The 16,822-nt window shown below is 41.5% G+C and overlaps 1 protein-coding gene across 1 annotated transcript in view; it reads left to right on the forward strand.

Moving 5' to 3' along the window:
- LOC6739875 (zinc finger CCCH domain-containing protein 13) overlaps window positions 1-16,061 on the forward strand; it is a 37,197-nt gene extending 21,136 nt beyond the window's left edge. The window contains exons 2-4 of the mRNA XM_039297706.2: window positions 7,487-7,701; window positions 9,062-10,442; window positions 12,025-16,061. Of these exons, the coding sequence (XP_039153640.1) occupies window positions 7,487-7,701; window positions 9,062-10,442; window positions 12,025-13,844 (3,416 nt within the window). The 3' untranslated portion in view covers window positions 13,845-16,061. The remainder of the gene's footprint in view (window positions 1-7,486; window positions 7,702-9,061; window positions 10,443-12,024) is intronic.
- The last annotated feature ends 761 nt before the right edge of the window (window positions 16,062-16,822 follow it).

Below are 16,822 nucleotides of genomic sequence, written 5' to 3' on the forward strand. Positions count from 1 at the left end.
GTGAGGAAAACAAAATGGTAAAATATAGGAAAATAACTGAAATATGTGACCCTTTGCTTCACCCCTAATATTATAAAATCATGAAAATGCCGTTCACAAAATTGACTTTTGGTCTTTTAATTGGCTTGATATTTTTGGAAGTTCTAGATTTCTCAACAGAATGTTGGCTTCGCAAAAATTTGGCAGCATTCGTTTTTGTATGACGTCAGTTAACTACCAAAACCAAAGTATTCTTGAGTCAATGCCAATTAAATCGATGACAGCATGACAATGGAATTGTGTGCGTTAGCCATGGCCAACGTTTTTGCTTAACCAAATTCATTGGTTTTGGCCCTCGACGGAGTCGAAAGCCCTTGCAGGCAAAGAAAATACATTTGGCCAGAGAAATTATTCTTTAAATTTACAAAACGTAACGAAGCGCAAAAGTCAATTAAACTTGACCAGAAAAATATTGTATACTGTTGAAAAATGAAAAGTTATAAAAAGTTAATAGTCAGAAGCAGATTCTAAATTTGGTTTCCTATTGCAACATAGCTAGTACCATGTTATATAGTATTTTATTATAATGCTAATATTTTTTTTCTCAGTGCATTTGTCTCTTTAACCTCCTCAGTCATTGTTTGCATTTGTTCCCTGGGCTCCGGTGTGTTGGATTTTATGAGCTGGACTTCAGCACGGAGGAGATTGGTGGCCAGGAGGAGGTCTAGGAGCACGAGCCTCGGCCGGAGTTCAATTAATTGCTCGTCTCGGCCACGCAGCTGCCATGTAAAGGCCTTGTAAACAGGCCGCTTGGGCCAGTGTGTGCGTTTGTGTTTGTGTTTGTCCATGTCTGCGTTTGTTTCCGTGTCTGTGTTGCTCTGCGGAGCAGTGGCCATGTTGTTTGCTCCGCGTCTTGGTCAAAGGACCCTCCTCAATCCCTGATTTCCCGCCCCCAGCTCGGGAATGTGCGTGGTTTTGTGTGCCAAAACGCTTAACACTCCGCTGAGCACGGGATTTCGAAAAGTTGACGAACAGTCAGGAAAATGGGTGGGCTGGCCAAAGGGGCGGTGCCAGGTGGGCGGGGCCAACTTGAACTGCTCAGTGAAGCGCCATAAAACCGTAATCGGTTTAATGGACATATCACATGGCCACTTGCCATGCAACTGCAGCCATGAGCTCATGAACTTGCCCCAACTTGGCAAGTGTAGTTCCTAATATTAGAAGGATTTTACAAATGGGTTTTCTACGGGATTAAAAGGCTGGTTTGCATATTCTCACAAAAATTTGAAAGTTTAAATGATTAAAATATAAAAATTAATTCTATAGCTTAAATTCTAGATCTAGTGGACAATAATATATTCCATTTTTATCTACTACTTCCCACAATCTCTTACTTTTACAAATCTCGCCTGCTTTTAAACATGCCTCTTGCTGTACAGAGTATCTCTAATACACTTTGGTTGTTTCCTCTGCTGGCTTTGATTAATTTAGGCTTTAATTTATTTAATTATAAGCCAAAGGCACAGGGAATTTTGTCACCTGTTGGCACCCAAAAATTCGTGTGTGTGTGTGCGAAAGATTTTCCGAATTTGCTTATTGGCCGTAGGGAAATAGGGTAGGGAGAAAAGCCGAGGAAAATTGTTGTTGAGCTCAAATGAAGTGAAATGAGAGAAATCGGCTTAGCCTAAGTCACCACACATTGCTCTTCCACCATTTTCCTTCCCCAATTTCCTTCTGTCCATTTGAGCGGCAAATTACTTTCAATGGCATTAAACGCTTTCACAGCCCCTTGGAAAAGCGTCCCTTGTTTTCTGTACTTTGGCACCCCCACCGCCCCCATAAAAGCAAATCAAAGGCATAAAAAACACGATGAAACAACAGGTTGGTCTGCATCCACAAAAAAAATGTATATAAAACCCAGGCAACACGAATTTTTCTCGGCTGTTTCATACCTTTTTTTTGGCAAAGGAAGACGGCTTTATGGATTCCTGGCAAAAGGACATAAAACATATCCCACATATATCATACATTTTGGCGCCCACTTATATTGTTATTTCATTTATCTATTATTGGCTGGAAGAATACTACTGGCAAACAAGAAATTGTGCTCCATGAATAGGAAATAGTTCGTAATAAACCATTTTGCTTAAAAGAATTTAGTTTACTTTTAATTTAAAAGGGGTGACAAGTTTGCTTTAACTTTGTATTCCGTTTGTTTTTCACAAATTTTTGTTAACTCTTACTAAATTGATTAGGCATTCCAAAAAGTGTAAATTGTATACCCTAACAAAAAGTTTTTAATCTGGCTCACCTGACTTCTCACCTAACAAAAAACACATCAAGATTTAATATTTAACATTTAATTAAAAGAGAAACATTTTAAAATGCCCCCCTGCACTTTAAAGTGTGTATTTTCATAGAGTATCTAAATTATGGTTTGACTTGGATTTTTTGCTAACTGTCATACTTTAGCATTTATGTTTTATTTCCAAATATTTTGCTTGAGCTCAACTGACTGCAGGTGAGAGAAAATGTTATGAAAATGAAGAGGAGAATGTGTCAAGGGAAGTGGAAGGAAATGCCAAAATATATAAAAAGCCAGGTAGAGAGACAATAAGTAGACTGAAAATGGCTTTGTCGGTTTATTAAGCATATTTCGTAGGAATTTTTAATGCGAAAATCCGACTTTTTCTCCTTGCTTTCCCCTTTACCCATCATTTTAGCCTCGAGCTTTTCACAAAAAAAAAAGTGAAATGTTGACATTTTCGGGGTTTTTCTCTGCCCAATTTTTATACACTTTTTAGGTTTTTTCCCCGCACACACACAAGTTTATTTGCATTTTCCCTTTTTATTTTTACTCCCTATATTTATAGCATTTTGAAACAATTTTTTGTTGTTGGCCCTTTTGCAAATATGTTGCAATTTCAGCATCATAAAAATGCAAATGGGTCGACGTGTGTGTGTGTGAGCCAGTTTGAGCTGAAAGCCAGAGAAATATTAGGCCGATTTAAATGGGAAACTTTGTAAATGTTGCACTTACTATTGCCCATCCACAAGTACACACATCAATATATATATATACGACACCGATGAATAGTCAAGGTTAGTTAATGGCTGGATTCAGTTATAGAGTTATGGCTTAAGGGCTTGGCAGTTTGTTTTCTTGTCTTCACTTAGAGATGAGGATTACAAAACGTTTGTTAGTCTGTGCAAGTGCCTTGTAAGTTATATTTCGAAATTGAATTGCATATGAGCTTTTGGGAAATAACTTAACAGTTTCTCTACTTGGATGAAACTGATCTAGAACAGTTCCAGCATATATGATATTGAGTTAATGAATAACTCAATTTTGGCTTATTGCTATCCACAACATACTGTGCAACATATTACTCATACGCCCTGTTGCACCATATTGTATTCAGCGACAACAAATCCGACTCAAATTCATAATAGCTTCCTTGGACGTCAGCGCAAGTTGTCATTTATAATTAATCCAAACTTCTACTGCCATTTGCATGCGGCTTGTTGCGAAATTGTTGAGCACATTACGCATACGTCACGTTGGACGCCCACCAAGTTCTTACCGCAGAATGCGATTTGTTTGTTATTTTATTGACAAAACATCAAGAGCAGAGCGAATGTCGATGACATATATTACGCATACGCCGCGTAGTTGCTGGCAGGAAAACAACCAGTAGAAAGGACCAACCAATTCGAAAGGAAACCAACGACCAGCCACCCACCACTGGAGTTTTTCAAGGTCGTGCAGCTCGACGAGCAGGGCAGATGTCAAGTGAACGAGATTGTCGGCGGCTAACTTTTGCATTTCGCCCCAGAACAACAATTTCAACAATTTTTGCTATTCCATTTAAATCGAGAGGGCGCTGTTGTTGTGTGGGTGGTAGGTCAAAACTTGTTGTCGCGTCAACAACAACAACAACAGCCGTAAAGACAACAATAACAATGGGTTTGTCCCGCACATTGTTACGGTTGCGGACATTTTAATTAGACTTTAGTGGCTTTTGTGGTCGCCATTGTTGTCTTGCTGCCAACTATGCACTAAATAAATTTAAATGCCAAACACACTCAGACCCACACGCACACGCACACGGCCATTCAAGAGGCACATACATACATAGATACTCCAGCTCATACTCCACTTGACACACACACACACGCGTACAGACACTCAGCGACACACGCACACACATTTCGCATAGGATCCAAAGGATCCAAGCTCCGCTCTTTACCACAATAAATTTACTCTTTATATGGTAAACAGATTTTATTAAAGCTAATGGAAAAATAATATCGCAGGGCTCGTAAAAAAATACGCAAAGTCTTTTAAGCGCGCAAAAATGGCGCACCTTAATATATAATACATTCAGAACGTAATAAAGTGCACAAGATTTTTCTTTGTTTTAAAAATTATTATATTTACAAAATAAATAACAAAAGAGAGATTATATTAGACCAAAACAAAAGGCCATATTCTCACTTATATAAAAAAAAAAACTTAATTATAATTAATACAATAGTGCGGTAAATTATATTTCTCCGTCGACCAAAATTCCGCTTGTCGTTATTTATTTAAGCCAGATATGCATACAACTATTTAAGCCCGTAGATATGTATGCAAAGCCATTATGGTTGGGATTATTCAACCATTTCTAATCTGCGGGTACCAGCAAAAATTCCATGCAAAACGTTATCTAATATGCCGTTCGTTTATTTTATTTCCTATTCAGAAGCAGATTTTCCCCCGGTTTTTTTCGTTTTGTTGTTAAGTTCTGTTTAAGCATGTTCTTTGTACCTTTTTAAATATTCACATTTTTGTGGCTTGTGCAAAATACCGTTGGTTGGTTGGTTGGTTGGCTGATTTCAACTGCTCGAAAGTAGGCAATTTTTTACGCTTTTAAGTAAAAAGAGGAAAAATGCTCTCTGGCGACTCTCGGGCAACAAATTGCTCAGTTGAATGGACAAATAGATCGTTGGATAATTATGCAAAAAGTTGTGAGCGAAAAGCCAGAGGTGCAAAGGAGGACCATTGGGTTAATGGGTTAATTAAGGCTGGGTGATGGCAAACTGAAGGCGGCTCTGGAAAAACCCCGCTGTGCTGCACTGCATGAAACTGAATCATCTGTCCGCTCGCTCGTCCGTCTATTAATTAGCCTAAAGTGGATAGAGGAAATGTCCGGAAAAGTAGAGGGTTTGGGGGGGGGGTTAAATGGAAAACGGCAGAACGGCAGCAGCACGGGGTTAGGAAAAGCGGTCTGTGTGCCTGCTGAAATATGCAACATGCTCATTACAAGCATAATAATTAAACTCCGGAGTGCCACAAAATTCAAATATGCACTGGCGCGGGGAGGGGGGCAAAGAGTTGGGCTGCCTGAAAGATGGGTGGTTCCAGGGGTCAGGGGTCAGTTTGTTTACGCGATTTTGTATGACATTCATACACGTACATGCACTATATGTGCGTGAGTGTTTGCCATGGATTTGCGTTGTTTGCCTCGGATGCCATGAAGAAAAACAAGCGTTCCGCACAAGCAAAGTCAGCAGCATAGAACGTGCCCCACTCAACCCCCCACCCGCTCCCGGTATCTAACCTCCCCCCCCCCCCCTCACTGTGTGCCCCTTTGGGCCTGCGTGCAAATTAATGCGACATTTATTCATTATGCCATGAAACAGTCGTACCAAGGGAGGGGAAGCAAAGGGCGCACTGGTTTGCTGGTCAGAGGGGTGAAAGGATAACTCGGGGGGGGGAGGTGGTGTGCGGGGTATAGGAGCCTAGGGTGGTGGTCTGGAAGGACAGATGGAGCAGCCAAACACTCCACCGCCTGGTCACAGAGGCGATGAGAAGGCACTGTGGGCTTGAGTGCGATACAAAATGATTAGTCAAAACAAATATCTAAGCAATATTAAACTTTTATAGTAAACTATTAGGTAATGCAAATTAGAAGTCGTTTGTTAGTCTTCCATTTCCTCAATTATATACATTTCGGCCCACTGTGCAATGACGATAACCTCAATGCGGCGCCCACTTGAGAGCCTCTGCCTACCAACTCCCGTATTCCGTAGTCCGTAGTCGGTATTCCGTAGTCCCCAGCCGTAGTTCCCATTCCCCCGAATCTTCACGCCCCATCTCGCTCTGCTGTCTGTGCCGTCTCCCTCGCACTCCCCATCCACAACGTGTCGCCGCAGAGCCGCATTTTTTTTCCTGCTGTTCTTCACTCACTTCGGCTCAACTTTGCTTATACCGCCGGCGCTTCTTTCACTGTTTTTCCATGGGCCGTAGAGTAGGCTCGTCTCCGGAGATTGGCTGAGTGTGTTTCTTTCTCACCGAGCTTGTGTTAATTTAATCACAGTGAAAAGAATTTAATTAGTCGCACAGCAGAGCAAAACAACAAACAAAACCAGAGCAACGCACAATAATGACAATAATAATAGGAGGCGTGCTGAATAAAATTTCCATAATTCGAGAGGCCTAGAAATGGCAACATCTGGCCTGGTCAAATTATTAACTTGACTGGAATGCGCCACCAGGTGTGGACAATGGCCAAAAAATAATATATATGTATATATAGTGAGAAGAAGTGTAAGAGGAAGTAAAGGAAACATTTCCCGAGGAGATGCAGTTCGCAATGCACTGCGCGAAATCACTTTAAATGCTAACAGATTTATATAACTTAACTAGATAACTTGACTTAGATAACCTAACTAGATAACTTAACATATATAACGTAGCTTCACCGCAAATCCAACTTAGACAAGTCTTTAAGATTGGAATATATCTAACTTTTGGCAAATATTTTTGTCTGTCTCCGTCCAAAAAAAAGGACATTTTACTGGCAATTTGCGCTGTCTTTTATCGCTCGTTTGGCCCAAGCACACACACACACACGCACAACATAATGCCATTTTTATTTTAATCCTGCATGTGCGTCCTTAACCCCTCACCACCCCTCGCCACCCCAATTCTTTTCTTGAGTTTCCCCAAATGCCAATTCAGTCAATGACAGAGCATAAAAGATCCACCGCACGAGTGGGGCACCAACATAAAAAGAAAGAAAAAAAAAACGTAAGAAAAAGAGAAGAATTCTTGACTATTCAACTATGAGTAGAAACCTATTTTGCCCAGGTCATGCATGCGGATGTACACAGAGATATATCTACATATATCTGCATATATGTATATATATCCGCTGGAAGGCGGCCCAAAGTGGAAGTCAATTCAAGCAGCTTACTTTTATTTAAGCAAACGGCAAAAGAACACACATTCGCTGGTATATATGTTCATATATATATGTATATATATGTATACATATATATGTATGTTTTTCCTTTTTGGAATGTTCTTGAGATGCCATGGCTGCTGACCTTTTCTATGTTATTTTATTGTGGGAAGGACTGTGGCGTCTTTTCTGGCTACCCACCTGAATGACGAGCAGCCGTGGGGCACCATTCTCTGCACTCACTCATCATACCGCCTGCCGCATTCTACTTGCAGATTTCAATTTGCAAGAAGAGGCCTCCATTCCGGAGGACATATTTGACCAGCACGACGGCGACATTGGGGATGAGGACATCGAGTCGGCCCACATTCAATATGCTCCATCTGCTGCAGCTGCCACCACCGCCGAGGAGGCGGAGAATGAGGATGATGATGACGATGATGTGGGTCTGTTGGAGGAGGACGACGATGCATCCGAGGCAGCTGATATCGTGAGTACACACATGACAATGCACTTGAAAAAATATACACTTTCACAATTATTATGTTTCCGATGGCTAGTGAATCAATATTTTGCCAAAAGATAAAAACATCGGGGGCAAGACTCCGAAAGCCGCAATAATCACAAGTTACAAGAGATTTACTTCAGCGGTTCCTGTTCACATTTTCAATAATATTTTCGATATATAAATTCCACTAGGTAAACATTTGAATATATATAGTCACCGACATTTTTTCTCCCCCTTTTTTATGACATTTTTTTTAGAGCACATAGCCAAACATAAGCGCACACAGATGCTTTATAGAGTGCCCGAGCCTACAGTCAAGTCCAATCCGAATGAGGTCAGTTCCATTGAGCCAAAGTGGGGGGCGCATTCAGAAGGGGGGTGGCTCTATAAGGAGTGTCCATTGAAATGTCGCACAATGCGAGCGGCCAAGTCAAATTACTTTTTGAGCCGAAGAAGGTGAGGCCAAAGCCACAAACTTTGGCGAGCAATGATGGCCCACAGCTTAGCCCGATACTCGATTCCTGCATTGAAAATCACTTGCGCAAAAAATGAGTCCAAAGTCGAGAAGACCAAGAGTCAGCAGGTCACTTGAAAGCATTTTTGAAACCAAAATAGAGCCGGAATAAAAAATTTGCCAGAGAAAGCTCGGATAAATACATTTTACAGCTGAAATTCGAGTACGGACTAAAATTGTTACGTATCAATTTTCAAAGAATATAAAACAGCAGGAGCACTCTTATTCACTGCAAATGTGACAATGGTAAAAAAACGGTCTAAGAATAACATTTCATTTAATGAAGACTGACAACCAGGACCTTTATTCCACAACGTAGGCCGTTGGAAGTGGATGAAAACAAGGTTTAGCACTTTAAAGTGCAGTCAGTATCGTACCACCAGTGCATTTACAATTTCCTCGAATGACAGTACCCCTGGAAAATGCTGCTCTCCACTCCTTTAATCAACGATTTGCAGACACTTGAGTGTGGAGTGTTGAAAGCAGTTTGGGAGCCAAAATGAAACTTTTATTTTATTGTCTAGCTGCACATGTGCACCTTAGCTGGTCCCACTTGAGCTCTTCAACCGAAAATCCTTGAGAGAGGTTCCAAGGAAGAGATTTCTATGAAATTTTTGTTCTTATTTTGGATTTGAGTAGCTTTTCCATAGTTGTGCACTGAAAACTTGTAGTTACACTACTTGGTAAAATATTAAAGGCTTTTCTATGCTTTTACTAATTAAGAAGAACTAATTAGGACCATCCCAATCTATTGATTGCTTTGAAACTGATTTTATGACATATAAATTTTAACTGATTTTCCGCTCTGTGCATTGCAACTACTTACAGATACTTGAATCTCAAAGGCCCACTTCAAGGAATTTCAGTGTTTACCTGGACGCTAAGAAATACCAAAATAGCAACAACAAGAAGCGTTCCATGGAGCAAAAGAAGAACAATATAAGCCACCGCAACTACAAATTGAAAAACAATAAAGAGAACAATCACCATCGGCTAGCCAAGGAAGCTGCCGCCGGAAAATCGGAAATGGAAACGGTCCTTGGTGGCGGGACCAAGTTCACTTCCGGCGACGAGCAGCCACAGCTGGAGGATCGGGAGCAAGTGGAGCAGGAGGAAAACGCGAACTTTGGCAGGCAAAGTTTTGCGTATAAAAAATTGAAGAACATGCACGAACAGCAAAGTCAACAGGACAAGAAGCGTGGCGATGATGGCGACGAGGTGGACTTACTAGAGGGCGAATATCCGCCGTCCCAGCTGTTTGATGCTATTGAAATATTAAATGAACGAAAATTTAATAAACCATCTGCCCAATCAACGGGCAAGTCGCGACCCCAGCTGCAGAAAAAGGATAAAGACAAAGACCAAATGGAGCAGGAACAGGAGCAGGAGCAGGAGCAGGAGCAGCATAAGTCCAGACAGGTGGACGAGGCCATTGGCGATATCGAGGACAATTTGGATAATGATGAAATATTGCCCACTAACAACGGTGAGGACGAAGACGATGGCGACGACGACGACGAGGACATTAAGTCGGCCATTGACAATGATGAATTGGCCAAAAAGTACCCAGTAGCCACATCAACAACCACCAAGGTCCCAACCACTTTGGCAACATCGAAAACCACCAGCCGGAGCAGCAGTATCATCAGCAGCAGCAGCACCACCACCACCACAACGGCAACATCCACAACAGCAACATCACCATCACCATCGACAACAACGAAACCAAGAGTCCCAACACCAACAATTGGCCGCAAGTTGAAGAGGAATTTCTTTGGTCTGGCCCAGCCAGAAACCAGATACTATGGCAGCTATGATATCGGCAGGATTCGTGCCCAGACCCCGGAAGAGGATACCACCGAGGAGGAGAAGGACGAGGATGTGGGCGAGTTGCACTATTACGACACCAGCGGTAGCGGTAGCAACTCCAGAAAGTTGGTCAGTTTTGATCCGGAAAAATCCGAGGAGAATTACTTAAGCAGCTACTATCCCGGCAAAATGAATGCAACCGAAAAGAAACAGCAGCAGACACAGCAACATGCAACACGTTACGTGGATGACGACTATGCTGAACAACAACCGCCGGCGGAGAAGTCTAAGTTGGAAAATCCCTGGGAGAAATCGGAGGAGAAGCCAGAGGATGCGGAGCAACTAGAGGATGGCAAATTGGAATCTGATTTGGAATCTGCATTGCAGCGATATCACGAGGGTAAGTCGTTTGCACATAAAACTGTACAATAAGCAACAAAAATAAAATTAAAGACCAAATTGAAATGAATGCGACATTGAAAGGCACAGTGTGAAGTGAATGGGGTATAAGAGGTTTAAAAAAAATCAACAATTAATAAACGTTTTAACATGACAAAGTATGAAACCAAGTAAGAAAACATTAGATACTTATAATATATTGATTTCTTAGATTTCTATGATCCATTTAAATATATAGACATTTTCGACAGGCTTTTTACCAACTGAAAGTTGCAACTGGAGCAGACGACCACTGTGCGGCATTCCATTGCCCTTTGATTGGCGAACTAAGCAAAATGCCTTGCTCAATGGAAATTTTCCGACCCCACAGAACCATCCGAATTCGAACCACTGTACCGCATTCCACACCGAGTTCGGTTTCGCCTGGCAGTTTTCGGTTTTCGGACCCCAGTTAGAGATCCCATCAAAGTCAGCTATGTGAATGTGTGTGTCTGCCGTAAATTGAAAATATGTAAAGGAAATCCCCAAAGCATTCTGCATTCTGCAGACGAAGACCCTCAGACAGAGAGATATGTGCATACGTACATACATACATATATGGGCATACAACGATAAGTCAAACTGTTGGCAGCAGAATCACTTTAATTCCAATGCAAATGTACCGAACGTTTGGGGAAAATACCCGACTTAAAGAGCCAAAAATCTACAAATTTGCAGAATGTCCTAATAAGTTTAGTTAAAGTTAAGCCACAGCCATAATGCATGCAAATTTTCTTTCAATTTTTTCCCAGAAAAGAAATCAAACGAAAGAAAGTTTAGCTTGCCCCCGGGAAGGGAAATGCTCACACCTCTCGCCCCTCTGCCATTTCCTGGCATTAAACAATAAAGCTTACAAAATAACAAATATCCTAGATATATATATACGAATGTGTACTATAGCTGAAAACGGAAGCAACAAAATCTGTCCAGAGGATTGGCCAAGAAATGAAGTTCTGCGGAGGCGGCGATGGCAGACGTGCCCTGACTAGAAGAAGGAAATGCTCAAATCCCCGGGTTGATTCGAGAGTTCCAGCATAAATTCGTTGGCTATTTCTATGGGAGTTCTCATGCCTCCCTCGCTGGCACAAATCAAGTTGAAATGAATTTGTGTGTGGTTCCTTGAGGGGAGAGAGATTGCTGAAGCGGCGGTCCTGGGGATTTTGTGTGGTTTGTAAGGATTTCAGAACAAACAGTGAGCTGGGTCAAACGAGAAAGAAGGGCGAGATAAGCAGCAAAAGCCTTGAATACCCTGCAATCGAATATTTATACCCAAAACCCAAAACTAAAAGCTATTTATTCTAAAGTGTACCTTTTTGCAAATAATACAAAATAGTTAATTAGTTAAATTAAACATCAAGGTGTTTTTGTTTGTCAAACTCATTGCATATTTCATACTACCCTTTTGCCTATTTGCAGGGCATTGGATAAAAGAAGCTCTTGTTGTCCGTTGGCCTAATAGAAATCTATTACTTCCGAGCCCTAAAAAGCGTGCCGAGACTAACAAATATTTTTTTCTTATTTTTTTTGTTTATTTTGCTTTACAGCCACCACGACCACGCCCACTGTCACCGCCGGCCCCTCGTCGGCATTTGAACGCTTCAAGGCGCTGCGAAGGAGTCGCCAGCGAACTGGGCACAAGAGTCACAAGAAGCGGTACAAGGACTATCTGAAGAGGCAGCATCCGAAGGTGGAGGTGACATCTCCGCCGGAAGCCGCTCCAGCGGCCACCATCTCAACCAGGCACCTTCAAAAACTGCAAAAGGAGCGGGAAAGATCCACACACTCTGCTCCGATCTTCGCGATCGGATTGCGACCCCAACGACCCTTGGTGGCCACCGGGAAACCCTTCTACGAGGGTCAGGTGAACTACTACGACAATCAGCAGCAGCTGGATGTGGATCTGAAGCACCACACGGAAATGGAGCGTTTGATTGCCCATGACAATGGCAACTGGTATCGCCGTATTAGTCCGGTTTTGCGAAATGGCGTTAAGAGTGATCCGCCGGTGAAGGATCACCACCATCATCACCATCACAGTGGCCAACATCTGGGCAACCATCATCACCACAGCCACCATCATGGTTACAATCACAATGGGGCGCACAACCACCATCACCACAGTCACAGCCACCAGAAGTTAGGTCATCTGAAATCACGTCCTCGTAATCCCTATCAGCGGAAGACTTCTGTGGGAATTGGTGCCCCCAGTCCACCACCACCGCCCACGCCACCGTTGCCACCACCGAAACCTCAACTTGGTCATCAAATAACCGAACTGGAACATCTCGAGAGATACTATGCCAAGTGGCCCCATCTAGCCAGGGTGCAGTTCCAGGTCTACGACGAGCACTATCGCGAAACGCATCCCGAACTCTATAGCGACTATGAGGATGACTATGAGAGTGCTGCGGAACTGGAGGAGGCGCAGCAGGAGCGTGGTGAAGAGGCCAATCTGCCACCCTATATCAAGAAGTATAATCGGCGGAACAAGCAGTTACTCAATCTACTGGAGGGCACGCTACCCACACCCACTCTGAGTCCTGGAAATCCTCTGGGCAGCACCGAAACTGTGCGACTGGATGATGAGTATCTGAAGGAAAAGAGGCGACGTTACCACCAGCATCAGCGTTTCGAGGATTTGTTTGCCCAGCAAAAGAGCAGGTATAGTACCACACAATCGACGCCCAAAGAGGAGGTTACCGAGGTTACCAAGGATCAGTTATCAAACCCAGTGACTTCCACAACATCACCCAACAATCAGTTGCCCGAGGAAGATGCAACCGTTGTCTCTGGCGAGGAAACCGATCCGGCACCCGAAACTCTGGACTTTTGGCAGCGGGAAATGTCCAGTAAGGCGGGAAAGACGCGAAGCAATCAACCGGGCGGTTCAGTCTCAACAACCACGCCGAAACCAGCGCTCTTCAAGCTCCCATCGTATCCAGCCATCGCCGGCAGCTTTCTGGGCACACCGCGCAGTCGCAGCCGAAGTGCCCAGTTCGTCGCGAATGTGGCGGGCAGGGGTCAAAGTAGTTGGCCACGTTTGGAGACGGGCAATTCCACGGAAAAGCCCGCTGGCGGAGGAACCACCGAAGGAGGAGCAGCCGGAACAGCCGGCAGGGGGACAGGTGGTGGAGGAGGAGGAGGAAGAGGAGATCCATCCCCTCTGAACTCCTTTGTTTACCATCGCGTGGTAGATGGCATTGGCGTGGGCGGAGCAAGTGGACCCGCCATTTCCGGCTTCGTCGGCAGCAGTAGAGGTAAACAGTCGCGTCTGCCATTCGTGGCCATCACGGATCGACGGCTGGAGAAATCGCTGGCGGAGCGACACAAAGACTTTGAGCAGAATCACTTTCCGATGCCTTAAGCCGCGAATTTGTGCAGCAATGGAAAAGCTGGAAAAGCTGAAGATTAAGACGAATGGTAAAGGAAAATTTAACGATGAGTTGGTAGCAACGGATGGAAAGGGAAATTATCGACAAAAAGGAATACAAAACCCCTTAGGCAAAGAGCTTTTAAATAATTAATATCAGTATAAAGTTTTTTTTTGTCTGTAAAATTGAGAATTCAGTAAATTGAAAATGAAAATTTAGTTGAAAACTTCCGACTGATATTATAAAAATAAGGTTTTTGTTTCGTTTAAACCAAATAAAAGTAAAATTCCTAGGAAAACCCTTTCGAATTTCAGTTTTCGAGCCACTTTTAACCGATGCCACCTTAAAAAAAAAATGCTATTGATAAATGTAGATTCCCCTTTCCAGACTTGTTACCATCCTAAAATCTAAACATAATTCTAGAACTATATTATAGTCGCCGCTTTCGGATATATTATTTTTGGTGTTTTATGTTTTACACGGGAAAGGCAGAATCGAATCAAAGGATATATAGAGATAATTGTCGAAAAGGATTTTTTTTGTGTGGTGGATATATAAAAACAAAAACATTAAACGATAAACGTTAGAAAAAGAAAACGATTAAATAAAGTAAAAAAAATGTAAAACTAAAGTTAAGCGAAACCCCTTTTTTTGTGTATAAATAGCGAAAACACTTGTAGACAAACACGTACACATACATGAACACGAATACACACACACGGACACACTCAAAGAGCTGTTAGAAATCAAAAAGTGATAACCGACAAAAATATAATCATTTTCGCCTTAGTTTCGATTGGATATTATTTAGTTTTAGAAAGCATTGCTTTTGGGTGTAAAGTAGCTGAAAAGTAGAAGAAATTGTTAGCAAAGAGCCACTTCAACAGTGCTGTCTTGAGCCGAGATGAAAAAATTAGAGAATTCAGAAAAAAAAAACGTTGAAAAGAATTATTATTATAAACAATTTGTTACGGATTCTCATAAGTTCGAAGTCCAGAATGGCAGCACTGATCTCCACACACAAACACACTTAAAGCTTTCCTATCGACCTTGCACGCAAAATCCATCGAAATAGGTTTCAAAATTAAGAGAAAAAAATGAAAGCAAAATAAACAAAAATTCAATTCGAGCAGAAAACAAATGACAATGTTGCACAAAACTACAAATAGTTGACGCAGAAGAAAATGTATAACTACATATCAAGGTAAAGAAGTGACAGTTATAGATGTCAAAATACTTTTTTCAAACTCAAAAAAGATACTTATAAGTTCCGTAATAACGATAAGTTTATTGACATTTTGTGAATATTTAAGTTCATTTGAAAGTATTCTTAAAATTATTTTGCATTTAAAAGTACGTTAAAATATAAAATTGATTTTTTTAAAATATGTAATCATTTTAAGAGTCAGACAAAAAAAGGAAGAGCTGGAACAGAAAAACAAGAAATAAAAGTGCAAAAGGAAGAAGATTGAAGTCCTGGAAGATTTTCCCCAAAAACAAGTCGAAAAGTTAAGAAATTAAATATACTTTGTGTGGACAAATCAAAGAAAGAAAGCAACTAAGAAAAATGCATTTCCACAGCTTCAGCCGAATTACGAGTTTATACACACGCACACTGACACAAAGTATGTGAGCGGAAATGAAAATTTCATAAGCAAGGCGGATAAAGGAGCGGGCAAAAGAGAGTCGTCGTGGAGAAAGAGGGGAAGAGAGTGCAATGCGGTGTAATTAACATATCAAAAGCGAAACGTGAAGAGGAAAGAAATGGCAAAAAAGCGCCAAGCAATTAAAACTAAGCGCAGTGGCAAAATTATTCTTAAACTGGATTCATAAAAGTAATTTCGTTCTGATAAGAGTAATCTTTCTGGCTCAACTTGAAACTTTCAACTTTAAACAGTTTGGGTTTAAGGAAAAGCGAAACACCGATTTCGATTTTCCGGATTCGCAGAATCGTACGCCGTTTGTTTGTTGTTGTGCAATTTAATTGGAATTTGAGTTGATATATATAAAAAAATAAAACAGGAGAATGGAAGGCAGAGCGTAAAAACCTTCAAAGGTATCAGCTTATCAAAAAAAAAAAAAATACAAAAAAAAAGGAAAGACACAACACAGAGAACACACCAACATATACATGTATACACATCTCATTATGTGGTAACATTTTAATGGAATGAAATTCAATAAAGCAACAATTTATTATTTACGCATAATCACAGACTCGCATTTTGTTCTTGGCATGGGAAACTCGCATTTAAATGCATATACAAGTTTTCAGCAATTAACGCACTTTTCCCAGCAAAGTTTTCAAACATATGATCCAGTTGAATCAAAGACAGTTCAACGCATTGAATACCTTACTTCACTACTTTAAGATAATTTGTTATTAAAGCGTTCTGACGTACAGTTTTGAACTATAGCATTTAAATAGATAATGTTCAATCTGAATCGTAAAAGGTCACATTTCCCATTAAGATGCAAATTACAGATTGGTCTTCAAGAAATTATCACCTCAACAATATCAGTCTTGATTTGCATACGAACATGTGTCCCCAGCGCAGTGATAATATATATACATATATCAAACATATATATGCATATCCCATTAAATTCCCTGTTCTGCCGATCAGAGCGAGACGGCTGTATAAGGGGGTACAAGGCGGTGTAAGGGGGACAACGGCTCGTTTATCAATCGCAACGGGCGTGCATTTAATTACTTAAACGCTTATCGAATAACGACCACGCACAAATCACCGGCAAGCAGGACTATTAAGTCCCTGACGAGAAAGAGACGGGCATAGTCGGTAAGAGAGAGACGGCTGCATTTGTCGCTGCAGTATTTCAATTACACCAACGTTCTATTGCACCTCTTTTCTTTTGTTGTTGGGTTTTTTTTTGCAATTTTCTTGCTCACGTGCCAGAGGTGAAAATCTGTCAGTTGATTTGCATAAAATGTTGCCACACTCCATTGCGC

This window comes from Drosophila simulans, chromosome X, assembly GCF_016746395.2.
Source record: "Drosophila simulans strain w501 chromosome X, Prin_Dsim_3.1, whole genome shotgun sequence".
Classification (NCBI taxonomy): domain Eukaryota; kingdom Metazoa; phylum Arthropoda; class Insecta; order Diptera; family Drosophilidae; genus Drosophila; species Drosophila simulans.